General features: G+C 40.2%; 1 protein-coding gene across 3 annotated transcripts in view; it reads left to right on the forward strand.

The window, feature by feature from the left end:
- The window catches only part of map3k4 (mitogen-activated protein kinase kinase kinase 4), a 153,414-nt gene that overhangs the window by 107,478 nt on the left and 30,264 nt on the right, over window positions 1-15,672 (forward strand). For all 3 annotated transcript variants that reach the window (XM_052012201.1, XM_052012200.1, XM_052012202.1), the window contains exons 12-22: window positions 510-671; window positions 934-1,064; window positions 1,160-1,238; window positions 1,879-1,945; window positions 3,532-3,628; window positions 4,848-4,964; window positions 6,207-6,307; window positions 7,702-7,782; window positions 10,044-10,235; window positions 11,860-11,930; window positions 14,447-14,563. In XM_052012201.1, the coding sequence (XP_051868161.1) occupies window positions 510-671; window positions 934-1,064; window positions 1,160-1,238; window positions 1,879-1,945; window positions 3,532-3,628; window positions 4,848-4,964; window positions 6,207-6,307; window positions 7,702-7,782; window positions 10,044-10,235; window positions 11,860-11,930; window positions 14,447-14,563 (1,215 nt within the window). The remainder of the gene's footprint in view (window positions 1-509; window positions 672-933; window positions 1,065-1,159; window positions 1,239-1,878; window positions 1,946-3,531; window positions 3,629-4,847; window positions 4,965-6,206; window positions 6,308-7,701; window positions 7,783-10,043; window positions 10,236-11,859; window positions 11,931-14,446; window positions 14,564-15,672) is intronic.

Here is a 15,672-nt window from a genome sequence, read left to right on the forward strand (position 1 = left end):
TAAATGGACCCGATCCTTTTACTTTGTTACATGTCCCTTCATTTGATCATCTTTATGAGCGAAAGTTCTTGCAGTATTGCCACTAGGGTTCCATTCTGAAAGCATATTTCTGTTAATTTTATAACCTTCTCTAAGACCTTGTGCTTTCCACCGTATTTTTAGAGCACCCAGTTTTGGGAATCTAGAGGAAGTGTGAGTGAAGAATAATTGAAACAGATGAGAGAAACATTTCAACGGGTGTTGATCTGAAGTTCATAGAAGTTTATTCAACACTAATATGTAATGTATTTGTCATTTCAAATTGCAGATAAATATCAAACATTAGTAATCCAATCCTTGTATCCCGTATTCCAAGTGGTCAACAGCTTCAAGGAGCATCAATATCAGAAGTTTGAACTGTCTAGGCCACATACTGTCATTGTAGTGTTTGTATATTTGGATGTCCTTGAATTAAAGTATTCATTTTAACAAAATGTCTAAAACCTAATGATTTCTGTTTTGAATTTTAGCATGCAGCATTACTGCTGTGCAATAGGATTAGTAATGCGATTGACAGGATTGACAAGATGTTTAATTCTGAATTTGAAGCTGAAGTGGACGAATCTGAATGTGTGACTTTACAGCAATACTACAGAGAAACTATGATACAAAGCTATAACTTTGGGTTTGAGGTAAGGTTCCTGACATCAATTTAAAACAAAATAAAAATGCTAATTATAGAAGACATTTCTTCCAAAATACTAAAGAGATTTTATCTCTAGACATACAAAGGACAGATAGTTTTGGCAATGTATTTATCACTGTTTTGGGATCTTGTAGCATCTTTACTTATTGAAAGATAAGGTTTATTATTTTAGATGTTCTTTGTCAATTAGTTTTTAATACTCAACACATTTAATCAATATGTTTTAAATCTTCCTTTCATCTCCCCAGTATCACAAGGAGGTTGTGCGGCTAATGTCTGGAGAATTCAGGCAGAAGATAGGGGATAAATTTATAAGTTTTGCTAGAAAATGGATGACCTTTGTGCTCACATGTGAAAGCGGGAGGGGAACAAGACCCAGGTTAGAAATGTTTCTTTTTACACAAACGTGGTTTTGGAGTCTCTTGCTACTGGACAAGTTATTGTCACTATTCCAGTGTTACGGTCTGTTTGCAGGTGGGCAACCCAAGGGTTTGACTTCCTTCAGGCAATTGAACCAGGATTTATCTCGGCTCTTCCAGAAGATGACTTCTTGGCAAGTAGTTGTTTTTGTTTGAAAGTAAAACAGCTCGGCTTTTGTGATCTGTGGTGTGTGTCACAGAATCTGGTGGTTGTGCTGGATGTTTTGTCAGTGAATTAACTGATAATATTTTGGGTGGGAACACAGGCCTTGGGTTCTGCTGTCTTCCAGTTAAACATTGTCTATTTGGGGTTTTTGGTTTATCAGATGTGGTCACTGTACAGGAATCATTAGTGATAATCCTTGGATTGCTGCTCTTCTTGGCCAGGATTTGAACTAGTTCCCAAAGTGTCTTCCAGTTCTTCATCCCTTTTCACTTTCCACCTTGTGGAAGTGGAAAAAGAACCACATGCTGGTCAGTGCTGAAGTTATACAGTGCTGCCCTCAGAACAGCTCAAAGGATTTTCCAGCCTATGAAGTGCATTGAAGCAGTCACTGCTGTACTGTAGAAAATGTGGAGTCCCCAAAGTCCAAAGCGACATAAGACCAGATGCAGTAAAACTCCTCTAGTCCTCCAACCATTCAGAAATCCTGAATATTTTTTTTAAAACAGCATGCTCATTGCGTTGCTACTTTTATATCAGATTTTAGATAAGGGCACAGAATTATTGTTTGAGCTTTTGTACTTAAAAATGTCCTGTTTCACTTTTTGTAGAGTTTTCAGTCTCTAATGAATGAGTGCATCGGCCATGTTATAGGAAAACCTCACAGCCCTGTGACAGGTTTGTGCTCTTAAGTGTTGTACAATTAATGCAGCTGATAACAATCACATTGTGTGCATTTCTACACTAATGCTTTTGGTTAATATTATTGAATAACACCATTTTATATCAGTGATGCACAAATCTACCTCCCCACTGTGTCCATCTGTCTGGGATCGTGGTTATGCTTTGATTTTCATCTAAGTCTGTGCAGTAAGACCAAACCACCCTGCTGAGACATCATCCAAAGGTCTCTTGATCCCACAGCCTCCCTTGCCGGGTATTCCTTCAAATTCATTCAGTCAGTGTGGAAGTTCTTTGTCCTGCTTGTAGTTATAATAATGAGCGATGGCAGTAAGGTTGGGTTAGCACATCTAACCACTGCCCCCCTCCCACCCCGGGATCGTCTGTGCCAGCAAGGTTACTTGCTCTTTAAATGCCTCCCTGTTATTTGAAATTGGCAGCTTTGGTAATATATCTGTAGGAATCAAACTATTGAAAGGTAGTTCTTTTAGGAAAAAGTAAACAATTTTAGTGTGTAATTGTTCTTATTACTTAATCTGGAAAACTTGGCAATGTTTACTTTTTTATTATAAAAATCATTTTAAAAAGGTATAAATTTAATAATAAAAGCAGAAAATGCCAGAAACGCTCAGGAGTTCAGGCAGCATCTGCACTGAGAGGATCACAGTCAATGTTTCAGGTCTGAGACCATTGATCAGAACTGAGAAAGCACCAAACAAGTTGGTTTTAAATTGCGGAGAAGGTGAGGGTAGAGATAAATAAGGCAAAGAGAATACCTGTGATAGGGTGAGGTCAGGATTGCTATGGGAATAAGTTATGGTCTGTGGGTTAATGGTGGCAGTTACTCAGTGATAATGCAGACAAAGGAGTGTAAAGTACTGTGAAATGCAGGGCTGTGGAGCACACCGAGCAGGTCAGGCTTTGCTAATGGAGAGAGAGGAAAAACTGAACAAATGTCACAGATGAATGACTTGTAGCAGAATTGTTTCTCTCTCCATAGATGCTGCCTGACCTGCTGAGTGTTTCTAGTATTCTGTTTAATTCAGATTCCCAACAGTCTTTTTTTTTGCTTTCTGGTTATTACAAAATGAGTATTGGAATTGAACCAATATAATTTAGTATTGGGCAAGTCCTTTCAGTGAGATAGTTATAAAATTATAACATTAGTTTTAAATATCGCTGGTTATAGTTCAGTTTGTTCCGTGTTGTAAACAATCAAATAAGTTCTATACTTTCTCTATAGCCCCATTATTTTTATCCTGCTGAAATATATATCCAATTCCATTTCAGAAATTACTGTTTAATCTCCTTCCACCTTCCTTTTGGGCAGAGAGTTGCCAATCATCAAAACATGTTGATGTGTTTTATGGAATATTCATTTATTTCAGTATTTTCTTTTATTCTGTATTATGCAGCATTTGAGGAAACTCCACAAGACGTTTAATGCCATATTACTGGCTATTCAGTTTATCGTTAAACCTTTATGATCATAGTACTGTTCCTGGGGGAATTACTATTCTGATATTATGGATTTAGACCCAACAAATCTGTGACATTGCATTAATTTGTCATGTACCTTGCAGGAATTCATCGAAATAGTCCTCGCCCTATCAAAGTACCCCGATGTCATAGTGACCCACCAAATCCACACCTCATTATCCCTACATCCGAAGGATTCAGGTAAAGTTCTCCACACAATCTCTCCACATTGTCTCAACTTGAGGAAAGTTTTACTGACATACCACTCTTTAAATCTTCACTGAAGGACTTTGTTGGATACAGTTAAGGCAGCCTAAATATGATAGCAGATTTCTGCAGTAATATCTGATCATAGTGTTCCTGGGGTTAATGCCCTGTGAAAAGTGGATCAGAACTAAGACTCTGAAAATCCCAAAGAATGTACTTGTATATAGACTAAACAAACAACAACCAAAATCTTACTTGTCACCTTCAGACTTTCTGACAGTGGTTATTTACTCAGTCTCTTTGACCCAATTGTTATCTCACAACAGAGGGGGAGACTGCAGCTTGCATTATATCCAATGGCAGTCATGAGAGAGGCTGTAAGATTCGGATAGTCTGCCAACTCATGGGGCACACACTCGCTGTGCTGGCCAGTGTACAGGCTGGGCCCCATATCTCAACACTGAGTGGTTCCATTGCTCGCTCTTACACTGAGCCCTCACAGACAAGCTCTACATGCTCACTCCACACTGAATATTATAGCAAAGGGATAACTGTTTCACTGTTGCAGAAGCGCTGGCAGAGGGCAGGGATGTGTGCTAGGTGCCTGGCAGAGAGTGTAGCCTTAACCAATGTCATAAAGTATAGTAGGCACAGACCTGCGCATGTTTGGATTCCAGGACCATGTAACGAATCACTAGGTTTGATATCACTATATAATCTATTGCAGTTTAACCCTATTTTGTACTTTGATTATCCCTCATGGCATAGGAAGAGGCCATTTGGCCCATCAACTCTATGCTGGGTCTCAGAGTGACCCCATCCCATACTATTTCCCTATATTCTCTCACAGGTGTCCAACAGCTTCCCTCTATTCTCCTCCCACCCACCTACAGAAGGCGTCATTTACAGTGGCTGGTTAACCTAATAACCAGCACGTCCTTGGGATGTGGAAGGAACTGGAGCATCCCGGAGGAAACCCGCACGGTCACAGGGAGAACGTAAAATTCCACACAAACAGGACCCAAGGTCGGGATCGACCCTGGATCACAGGAGCTGTGAGGCAGTTGCTGTATCTGTTGTGCTACCCATTACCCACACCTCTAATTGATATCGTATACAGATGTGAATAATGTAAAAAAAACACTACATTCATTAACTACTTGCGTTAGCTACACTTGTATGTATTTGACTTCTGCGTCTCTCCCTGTCTCAGTCCGAGGAGCCTTGGGTCTGAAGTACGGAATGTCTGTGTTGCCAGTGTCCGCTCACCTCCTCTAGTTGCGAGTGACCTAAATCACACCAAACCTACAGGCCCAGCAAATGAAATAAGGTAACTTCACCAGTGGAATGAACAGATGTGAATCATGTAGTATGTGTGTCTTTGTGTATTAGTTGGGAGAAATGTTTAATCTAGTGCTCCTCCAGTTGAAGGGGCATTGTAGTCAAAAATGGTTCAGAGCTGCTTGAAACCAATGTTACTTCACTCGTTTACCACAGAAACTATATCCCCACAAAAGCAGGCTTGTGCCAATCATTAATGGCATTGCTTGTTGGCTCATTCCATTTTTTATCATTTTAATAATTTGAGTTGTGAGTAGACTGCCAATGCCTTTTATTTGCCTTGAAAGTGTAGGACTGTACTGCTGAAACTTGTCTTTAATAGGTAAAAATCATAGCATGTTAGTGCAGTGTTGCAGTGCATGCCATTAGTGCATTGTGATGTTATACAAATGGTCCCCAGGTTACGAATACCCGATTGCAGACACTTAGATAAGAACAAGAGCCATAATATTATTAAATTTGAAAGTCTGACATATGTTCGTTCCTACAAATGGCAGAACTAATTTCTTCTCTCTCTCCACTTTTAGTAATTGTTCTTTCTTATCAGTCTTGTGTGTTTTTGATGCCATTCAATACAGTACTGTGGAAGTAGGGTTGATTGATTAATATCAAGTGATTTTTGTGTATTTTCTGACTGATGGACAAAATTGACTTAAGGACGCCAGTAAAAATGGAACCCGTTCATTACCCAGGGATGGGCTGGGAACAGTCTATAATGGTCTTTAATTGTGTGGCGCAGAATACAGGTTGTAGAGTGAGGCTACATTTTTTTTAAAAAGTTACCCGCATTGCAAAATGCCACATGTGTTGAGGCAAGAATACAGCATCAGTAAGTCAGTGATCTTCATCAGAAGTTGTGTTAGTTGTTCAGAATATAAAAAAATTGTGCTGCTGTGTCCTCAAGTGGCTTGCATGCACTCAGTCAGTCGATCAGTGGCATCTGAAAGTGTCCCTGTGCTTGGTTTGTCTGCTCTACCAATCTGTAGCAGCTGGGAACTTGATGTCTGCAGAGGTTGAGGTTACACATTTCAGTGAGCTATTCTGCTACTGCTGGCAGCAGGATGTCTGAAGTAACTCCCTCCTGATGATAAGCTCCTTTAAGTACACAAGATGTTAATGTGTAAAAGCAAGTCAAAAAATATTACCACCAAAGGTTTCAAGTGTATTATAATGCAGATGCAGTGAAATATGTTGGAAGGTTACTGATGTAATTTTGTTCCTTCAAAAATAGGGGTTCAAGTGTCCCTGAAAATGACCGCTTAGCATCTATAGCAGCTGAACTTCAGTTCAAGTCACTGAGCCGACATTCCAGTCCCACGGAAGACCGTGAAGGTGAGGAAGTTTCAGTGATCTCCTGCATAATGGCCATAATGATCCTCACCCTAGTCTTGCACAATCTTTCTCAGACTTTTCTCTCTCCTGCCCCCTGCCTAACCCCCACCACCCTCCTCTCTTTAGCTCAACTATGAGACCACCTCCTGTTCGCTCAAATTTGAATTTACCAAACATCAAACTACTTAGCTTCCCTTCCTAACCCTCAATTTAGCTGAAAAGCAAAAAAAATATGAATGTTGGAAATCTGAAATTAAAAGAAAATTCTGGAGGTCCTCAGAACATCAGGCAACAGAACAAGAGAAACAGTTTAAAAAGTCATCGACCTTAAACATTAAGCTTGTTTCTCCCTCCACAGTTGCCGCCTGACCAGCTGACTGTTTCCAGCACTTTGTTTTTATCTCCAGGTAGCAGATCTCTCCTATTAGGTACTGTTTCCTACCCCATCTCATCTATAAATCTGCCATAACCTCCCCTTGTTTATGATCCACACTTGGCCTTTGTTTTTCCAAACCTGCTGCATATCCGTAACCTTGCATTGCTGTGCTGTCCATGAATATACTGTTCCCTCTGAAGTTGTGGCCATTTTTCCAGTGACCCTGTATTTATACATCGCCAAGGGTTTCTCCCTTAGTGCAGCACACACACAGCCCAATATATCAGTGGTAAACATGTCTCTCTTCATCCTTTGTGACCAGCCTGCAGTCCTTGACAATGTCACCTGCATCAGTTTCCTCCATTATCCAACTGCATGGCACTGCCCATCCCTGGTTCCATTCCCTCTCTCCAGTTATAACTGGAGAATCACCTGCAATGGCTACTTTTCCCATATCATCACCCCTAGGCGCTCCCTCCTATTTTTGACTCTGTGCTACATCTTGGCAATCTGATTCAAAAACATTATGCTCCTGATAACATCTCCACCAATTCTCTCAACTTCCTACTGTCCCTGAACTACAGACAACACCTGCGTTACTGGGGGGGGGGGGGGGGGGGAACAGTCTGTATCGTTATTTTCCCAAAGGCAAAGCCAGATCATCTGCAAATATGTCAAGAAATGTGAGCTGAAGTTGTAATAAAAAATTGACACAAACCCTGAGAGCGAAGTTTTATTCTGCATTCAGATTTTTTGGTAGTGATTTGTGAATTCCATAAGGGTGATTTCTGTTACCCGATTTGTTAACCTGGGGGTCACCTGTATGGTGTAATGGTGCCATATAACACAAGTTGTTTTTGTATTCTCTACCACATGGTGTCACCTCTTAAAAGCTAAACCACTGCACCATTGATATAATGGGTCGTACTTCTAGTTTGGTTGAAATTGCTAATGCTTCACTATATTGTTCCCTTTGTATTTGTAGAACTGAGTGTTTTGAAACCATTCTTTTCCCCAGAACCTACATATCCTAAAGGAGATCCAGGTGTGAGTGTGCGAAGAAGCTGGGAGCTTCGGTCTCTGTTAAGTCAGTCAAAAGGTATCAGTGTTATTCTGTTATAATTACTCTTCATGAAATTTCCAGGCTTTTTTTTATATACCATTTTAAAATCTTTATAGTTTTATTTTGTTTCTGCGCTTTCATGAAAAGAGCATATATTCTTGACCAATATTCTTTTAAAGTATCTCTGATTTATGCTATTGTGGAAAGCTGAGTGACTGTCACAGAGTGCTGTTCATTCACAGTTAGTGGATAAACCTGATGTGCTCTAGGACGACTTTGATACAGCATTTAATCATGCAAAGCATGATGAAATACCCCACAGGAGGTTTTGAACCTGTTTTATTCCGTCCTGCGATTGCTTGTTGATTTAAGTCAAAGCATTGCTATAGAGAGCAGTAGTTGATATGTATATGTGGTAAAGGATATGAACATCAATCACTTGGATAAAAGTGCAGGTTGAATCCATGTAAATGTCCTTCTCTGCAGCAACAGATGGTCACCTGTTCTTCCTTGCACTCTCTTCAGGTTTAGTTCCCTTTTGTGCTTTGCAAGGCCCAGTTCTGCCATTGATAGGCATCGACTCATGTTGCTATAGTTTGGTGGGCCTCCATACAGTGGAGCCCCATCTCTGTCCATTCCTTTGTCACCAAAGTCTGGCTGTTTTAATAGTGTGTTGCTCTGAGTTCCATGCTATTTAGTTGTCTTAGTGCATAAAAGAGTACCGATTATGATTAATTTTCAAAGTATGGGCATTTGATATGGGTTGCTATAATAAAATATAATATTGATGAGGTGCTCTACTGGCAGAATTTACATTCATAGTTTACAGAAATGTACTCCTACACAGCATGCTTGTAAGCTTCACAGAAAATATTACATCTTACTAAACTGAAGCACTGCAAAATGGAAGGGAAGTGCGGAATTCCAAGGGTACCTAATGATAAAGTTGAATGTACTGAATGAAACTCCTCAACTGGCCAGAAAATGCAGTCGCTCCTGTGACCAATTCCTATGTTTTTAATTCTGTGCCTCAGGTTACTTAGTGACTTTAACAGGCATACAATTGCATCTCCTTAAAATTGTGCACTACTTTCTTGTGTTCTTGTGAGACTACAAAAGAAATAGTTGGATACCCAATAAGTCCTCCAAGATGGATTGGAGGCAAAAAGCCTTCTGTTCAGTGTGAATTCAGAGGGACTCGCCTTGCATCAAACAGCTGAGAAAGACAAGGAAAGAGATTTGTACCTTCCAGCAGCACTATTCAGAATAGGAAAATAAGTTACTATATGACGTAAGCTTTCATTTGGCTGCATATTAAGTTACTAGCAACTTCCATTGGGGAAATTGCTAGTAACTTAATATGCAGCCAAATAAAAGCTTACATAATATAAAACAGCAAATGCAGCAAATACTCATCAGTGGAAGGAGAAGCACGATGTTTCAGATCAATGACCTTCTCATCACAATTGCATCAGAAGTGGAACGCTGCAACTTGAAGCAGGAGAGGTGGAGAGAATAAAAGGAATGCCTGTGATGGGGTAGAGGCCAAGGGAACTGAATGACATGAGTGGTGGTGGTGCTGGCTGAGAGAGGATGGTGAAGGCTGCAGATTATCTGTCTGTAGGAGGGGTACATAGAGGAGGTGAATGAAAACAGGCTGGGGGGATCGGTGGGGGTGGGGGGGTGGGAGGAGTAATTCGGGAACAAGGACCTTCGTAAACTCCAATAATCTGGCACCCTCAGGACTTAGGTGCCCAACTGGTAGATTTTCCATATCATTGGATGTTACTCACATTAATACCCCAACACAACTTTTAATTTGCTTTTTTAGGTGTTTTTATTGTAGTAGGTTAAATTTTCAGTGAACATGATGAGTTTGAAGAGGGCTCAGGATCCTGGTAAATTTAAGAACAAGACTTGGGTCTTGTTGCCATGCTCCGCTTAAACTCACCGGGTCCAAAGGAGTGCAGGAATGGGGCCCTGGTGAACCAGATGCTGAATCATCAAGATTCCTGTGCCTTGATTCCTCTATTTTTGCTGTGTTCATCTTTTCTCTTCCATCCACTGAGTATACTCAAGAGCAGCTGCAAACCAAGAGAGGAAACATGATTCCCATTAAATTCCTCCACGGGATCCTCAAAACACAAGCAGTAAATCAGAAATTTCACTTAGGAGATGTTGCTTAATCCATCTCTAATACATTGCACATTTCAGAGAGCAGGACGAGTTTGCTCGTTACTCCATGTTGTCATTTGTTGTACGTTCCCACTGAAGGTTTTGTTTGTTTAACTTCCTAGACGTAGCTGCCAAGCAGAGTCGAATTGAAGCTGTACGCAAGTCAATTAAGTCCTTTGAAGAGCAACAAAACTGCCAGATGAAGCAAAAAAATATCATTGGTCAGATCTGTGACATTCCTAAATCTTATGACAATGTCATGCAAGTTGGATTAAGAAAAGTGACGTTTAAATGGCAAAGAGGAAACAAAATAGGTAATATTGGAGCTAAAGACATAAAATATAAACTTACATTTGCGTAGCTTTTACATGCAGAGCTTGCGTTACAGAGATTATTGTATGTTTTTCTTGGAGCTTTGGATGCATGCTGTAGTTATGATGCAAGCTCTCAGATGCTGCTTGACCTTTGTGGTTTTTCCCTAAACAAAACTTGAGATGCTTTGAAACCAGAGAGTTACAAGATGTTTCAAATAGAGGGAATTGCACATTGCCTGGTCTTAGCCTGGACTTGAGATTTTCCTGTGCACTCCCATTTTAAGCAAGGGGTACTGAATAATGGTCACGCGTGTAAACACAGCCTCAAGGTGTTGTAGCAACACCATTGCTTCAGCTGGCAAGCAGTAACTTCACGCACACTCGTGACTCAAATGTAGTAATTATATGGTTAATATTGGCCTACCCCATCAGCAATTGTTATAGAAATATATACTTGCTGTGGCTCAAAAGCCCCAAACTGCAAATAAACGGACTTGTATAACGGAATAAAGATCAGTAATTGGGAAGAGCAAACGCTGTACATGGTGGAAATCTGTAATGACAATAAGGAATGCTGGAGCTGCAGTTTGTTGAACAGTATCTGGAATCTTTCATCAGAATTGGTCAAATTGTTGACATTTTTAAATCAACATAATTTTCATTTCCAGCATTTTTTTTCTATTTACCAAGACCATCCAGTTTTTGCTTTTCTCTGAGTTAACTGAGTCATGCTCAGTTAATATCTTCAGCACAGGAGTTGTCAAATCCAAGACTTAAATTTGCTCTGTTGCTTGATATTGTCTTTATATTTTAATAATGATAAAATCCAAACTTTTGGTTTATTGCGTGGTGCTGCTTGATGAAGGTTCATTATCGCACTTATAATGCTCTTGCCAGAGGGACATGGGGCTCCAGATGTGTATCAGGAGCTCCAGGCCTGCCAGACAGGACAAATAGGGAGAAGCTGTTCCCATTAGCAGATGGTGCATTTAACCTGTATTGTCCCTATGTATTTAGCATGCATCAAACTACTGTCATTTCCAAGAAACACAAAGGCCTTGATTGTAATTGGCAGTATAATTTGAGTATTATATTAAACACTTATTGGTTTCACTGGCATAATTCCAAGGTTTCTCTATGGCTTATATAATGTAACAAAAAAAGATTGCTTTCTCAGCATGACTTGAAGCATCTGATTTGGAAAGAACTGAAGCAGCGTTAATTAGCTCAGTTGTCGTCTATAAGACTCCTTTGATCTGGGAGACTATTTCAGCCAATAGTTCACATTTGTTAAAGCATATTTTCAACTTTTTGGCAGGTAGTTTTGAGTTCACACTGGTTTTGTTTCGATGGGGTTAGTTTTAAATCAGTGTAAATAGACGGTTGATGGTTGGAGCACACTCTATGATTAATGTCAAGTTAACGTCCATTTAAACGGAGTGTATTATTCTGGTTTTGGTTTGAATAAACTGTTAACTTCATTTTCGCTAATGGCATCGGTGGATATCTGAACATTATATTTCCCCTTTTGGTGGAATCTGCATCTCTTGTAATGATGGAGCTCTCTACTGAGTGCGATGTGGAAGCTCTGCCCACTAAATGGCAATATTCTTTGTTTCTCCAGGTGAAGGACAGTATGGGAAAGTGTACACATGTATAAATGTAGATACCGGAGAGCTAATGGCAATGAAGGAAGTGAGTGCCTTTTGTATTTGGGGAAAGTTCTTTCATAATGCTTGTTGGCTGTACCTGTTAGTACGTCACACACACAGCTGCCTTGTATCTTGGAGTAGGGTGGGATGCAGCACACAGTACATCAACACGTGCCAGATGAAACTCCTCTCTCTACCTGCACAGTTTTACCACGCTGTTTACTGATCAAAATAACAACTTTTAAACACAGGAAATGTTCTAATATTTACTCCCATTTGGCCTTTTCAGAAATGGATTCTCTCATCCCTCAATGAGTCATTGCTGTTACTGCATTAAAATTAATATTTTCTAAAATGAATTGTAATGTATGAAAATTGGAAATATTGCAGGAAAAATCCTGTTACCAGCTGGAAAAATAAAAACACCTTATTCTTTTGCAATTATGTCATCTTTTCAAATCCTTGGGGGTGGTCTTGCTGTTCTCAGGATCCAGTCCACATCTGTTCTTTCGCACCCATGTTTCTTGCTTTGTATGCTGTCCTGGCTGGACTCCCACCTTGGCTTCTCGGTAAACTTGAGTTATCCTGAACTCTGCTACTTGTATCTGCATGCATCAAATCAAGATCTTGCATTGACCCTTTGATCCCTGCCCTGCAGGAGGCTCTGACATTTTGTTTTCTGAGTCTCGCCATCTGAAGCCTCCAAAATCATCTTCAGTGCTGGCCTCTTGCACGTTCCTGAGTTGTCCCACCATAAGCTCTAACATGTGATGTGCCTTTCCTGAATTTCACATCTTTGCCTCTCCTCCTGTTGCTTCCTCTTTGTTCCTGTCTTAGCATCTTATTTGCCTTGAGGTGATTTTTATTGTTGATCGAGCACCTGTTGAACACAAGGGGATGATTTGCAGCATTAAAGGCACTGTATTCATGAAAGTTGCTTCATTCCCTCCTGCTCCAATGTGGCACTGTCTGTTTAACCTGGTTGTCCTCTGTCAACACCAGAGGCACTGCCTGGAACTTCTGTCAGCACTGGCCCTCCTGGTACATGCGTTACACAGAGCTGGGCTTAAAGTTCTGGTCTGAAACCTTGAACCAACGTTTTGTATCTTTTTGTTTTAAATGTTTCAGTGCTAATGTTGAAGTGCCCATTCAGTTTTGCTCAGATCCTTTCTGTGCAGTATATTGCCAGCACATGGCTAGAACTGAAACACTCCGATGATCAAATGGGCAATGCCCTATGTGCTAGCTTAAATAGGCTTTGATCTAGTGGTCAGTCCAGTGTCTGCTCATAAAACATGAAGGCAAGCAAGCAGTAATGGGTTCATTATTTCTCATCAATATGTTTGGTTTCAGCACCAATGACCTTGTTCGTGTGCAGTGGTTGTGTATGCTTGGCCAGGAGATTCTGTTCTGCTGCATTTCCTTGCTTACCCTTCTCAGAAGTACAAGCATGAAACCCCTTCATTTTCCATCCTAAAGAATTAGAAAATCATGGGATGAAACAATATCAGAATTCCCAATATCCCCTCCAAGTGAGAGAGGTTCTACACCATTGCTTCATAAAAATTGTGCTGTATCATTTTCCATTGGGATTAATGGAGATTCAAAAAACAATTACAGGGTGCAGACTGATAATGGAACAACAGATATTCCCAAGAACACTTTGAGAGAAGGAGAGTACTTGTGGGCAAAATCACATATAATAATAGGAGATGGGATGGGTGGTTAATGAGACTAATACCTGGACTGGATGGATTCTCTAATGGCAAAAAGTTGGACAGGATAGGCCTGTAGCCACTGGAATTCAGAGGACTGAGAGGGAACCTGATTGAAACATGCAAGGTCCTGAGGAGGACAGGGTGGATGTGGAGAGTGTGTTTCATCTGTGGGAGAATGTAGAACTTGGAGTCGCTCATTTAAGACATGAGGCACAATTTTTTTAGCTGAGAGTTGTGCATTTTTGGAATTGTCTTCCTCAAAATGAGGTGGAAACAGTCTTTGAATGTTTTTAAGGCAGAGGTAGATGTACTCTGGATAGGTGAGGGGATAATGGGAATGTAGAGTTGTGTCTACAATCAGATTAGCCAGATCTTATGAAATGGCGAGGCAGGTTTGAGGGGCTGTGTGGCCTACTTCCTGTTTCTCATCCTTAAGGTTGTGAGTCTGTTTGTGAATTGGTAGATTTTATTCCTGTTGGCAATTGTTGAACTACTTTCAGTGAGTTTACTTTGTAAGCAGTTTCCCTTTTTAGATCATACAATTTGATGAGAAACAACATGGCCACTCAGAGGATAGATTATGGAGATTTTTAGGAATGTACTGAGTTCCTAATGGGAAGATCTCAGATACCATTTCAAAGAAGATCAAAAGTTTCCCTAGCTAACATTTTTTTCCATAACCAACAAGTTTCCATGACAAAATGAAACACGCTTTGAAAAACATCATTTAATTGTCTGTAAAATGCTGTAATATGTTCTGTGGTTGTGAAAGGCATTATACAAATGTAATTCCTTTTCTTTCTTGAATACTTACTTTATGGTTTGATGTCTTTATCTATAGATCAGATTCCAGCCAAATGATCACAAAACAATCAAGGAGACTGCAGATGAATTGAAAATTTTTGAAGGTATCAAACACCCAAACCTGGTTAGATATTTTGGTGTAGAACTTCACAGAGTAAGTAATTCAAGTACCCACCGGTTGTACTGATTCAAATAACCTGTCTGTTTTACAGAAAAGAGCTTTTTGCCTTGATTTCCTCGCCCATTGACCTGTATTGAGCTAGTATGTTCAAGTGTGCAAAGTAGAAGGTTGGCCTTTATAAGTCACTGAGCCAATGACTCAAATGAGGAAAAAATGAACATAGAAAAATTTGTCATAAAATGCTTCAGTTAATGTCCAGGACTACTGATGGCACTAAAGCTTAGCTAAAGGAATAAGCAAGCCCTCGGTCTCTTCCCTGGATCCTTTAATGAAGGTTGACGTCTTGGCTAAGTACAACATACCAAAGGTTTGTATCAGCGGACACTTTTGGCAGAGGAAGTCTGGGGGAGGGATATGTGTCCTGACTGAGGGTCCTTTATGAATGTTATCTCCGGAGCTGTGCACAAGATGAGATTCTGAGTACAAAGGAGACCTCAATCAGGAGCGGAGACCAGCAGTGAACTATGATTCTCCATTGAATTGTCTAACGGTGTTCTAGTTTGCTCCACAGTTATACATCTGTTCCATTTAGATGCCAACCAATCAAAGGCTGAAAGCCTTTCCACACTGCAAACTGCCTTAAAAGGACTTCCATCTCCTTAGCCAAAAAAAGTATGTAGTTGGGCAATCCTAGTGAAAGGACTGGAATATTAACTCCATCTTTTTTTCCGATCCTGTCTCACCTGAGCGTCTTTTGTAACTTTTACTATTAATGGGCGAGCTGTGTCCTGGTTAAAGTGACACTGTGTTCATAGACATACAAAGAATCTCAGAAAGTGGAATTGCAGTCAAGCTGGGCATAATAATGGCAACTTTGTTTCTTGTGAAAATGTGGGAGTCACATTGTGTGAACTAAATAATGTGTGCCTTCCTCTCATCATCCTCCCACCGCTTCAATAAGATGTTATTTATGTCCCAAAGTCATACTAACTTGCTGCTCTGTGCTTTAGTAACTACTGATAATTTGGATCTACGTCACTTCCACTTGAGCACAATTAAACTGAAGCTGGTCTGAAGCTGCTCTTGCAGTTCCTTCATGACAGTAGTTCCGTTTTCTCACACTCTTGGACAACAAACAGGGA

The sequence above is a fragment of the Pristis pectinata genome, chromosome 3, assembly GCF_009764475.1.
Source record: "Pristis pectinata isolate sPriPec2 chromosome 3, sPriPec2.1.pri, whole genome shotgun sequence".
In the NCBI taxonomy this organism is placed as follows: Eukaryota; Metazoa; Chordata; class Chondrichthyes; order Rhinopristiformes; family Pristidae; genus Pristis; species Pristis pectinata.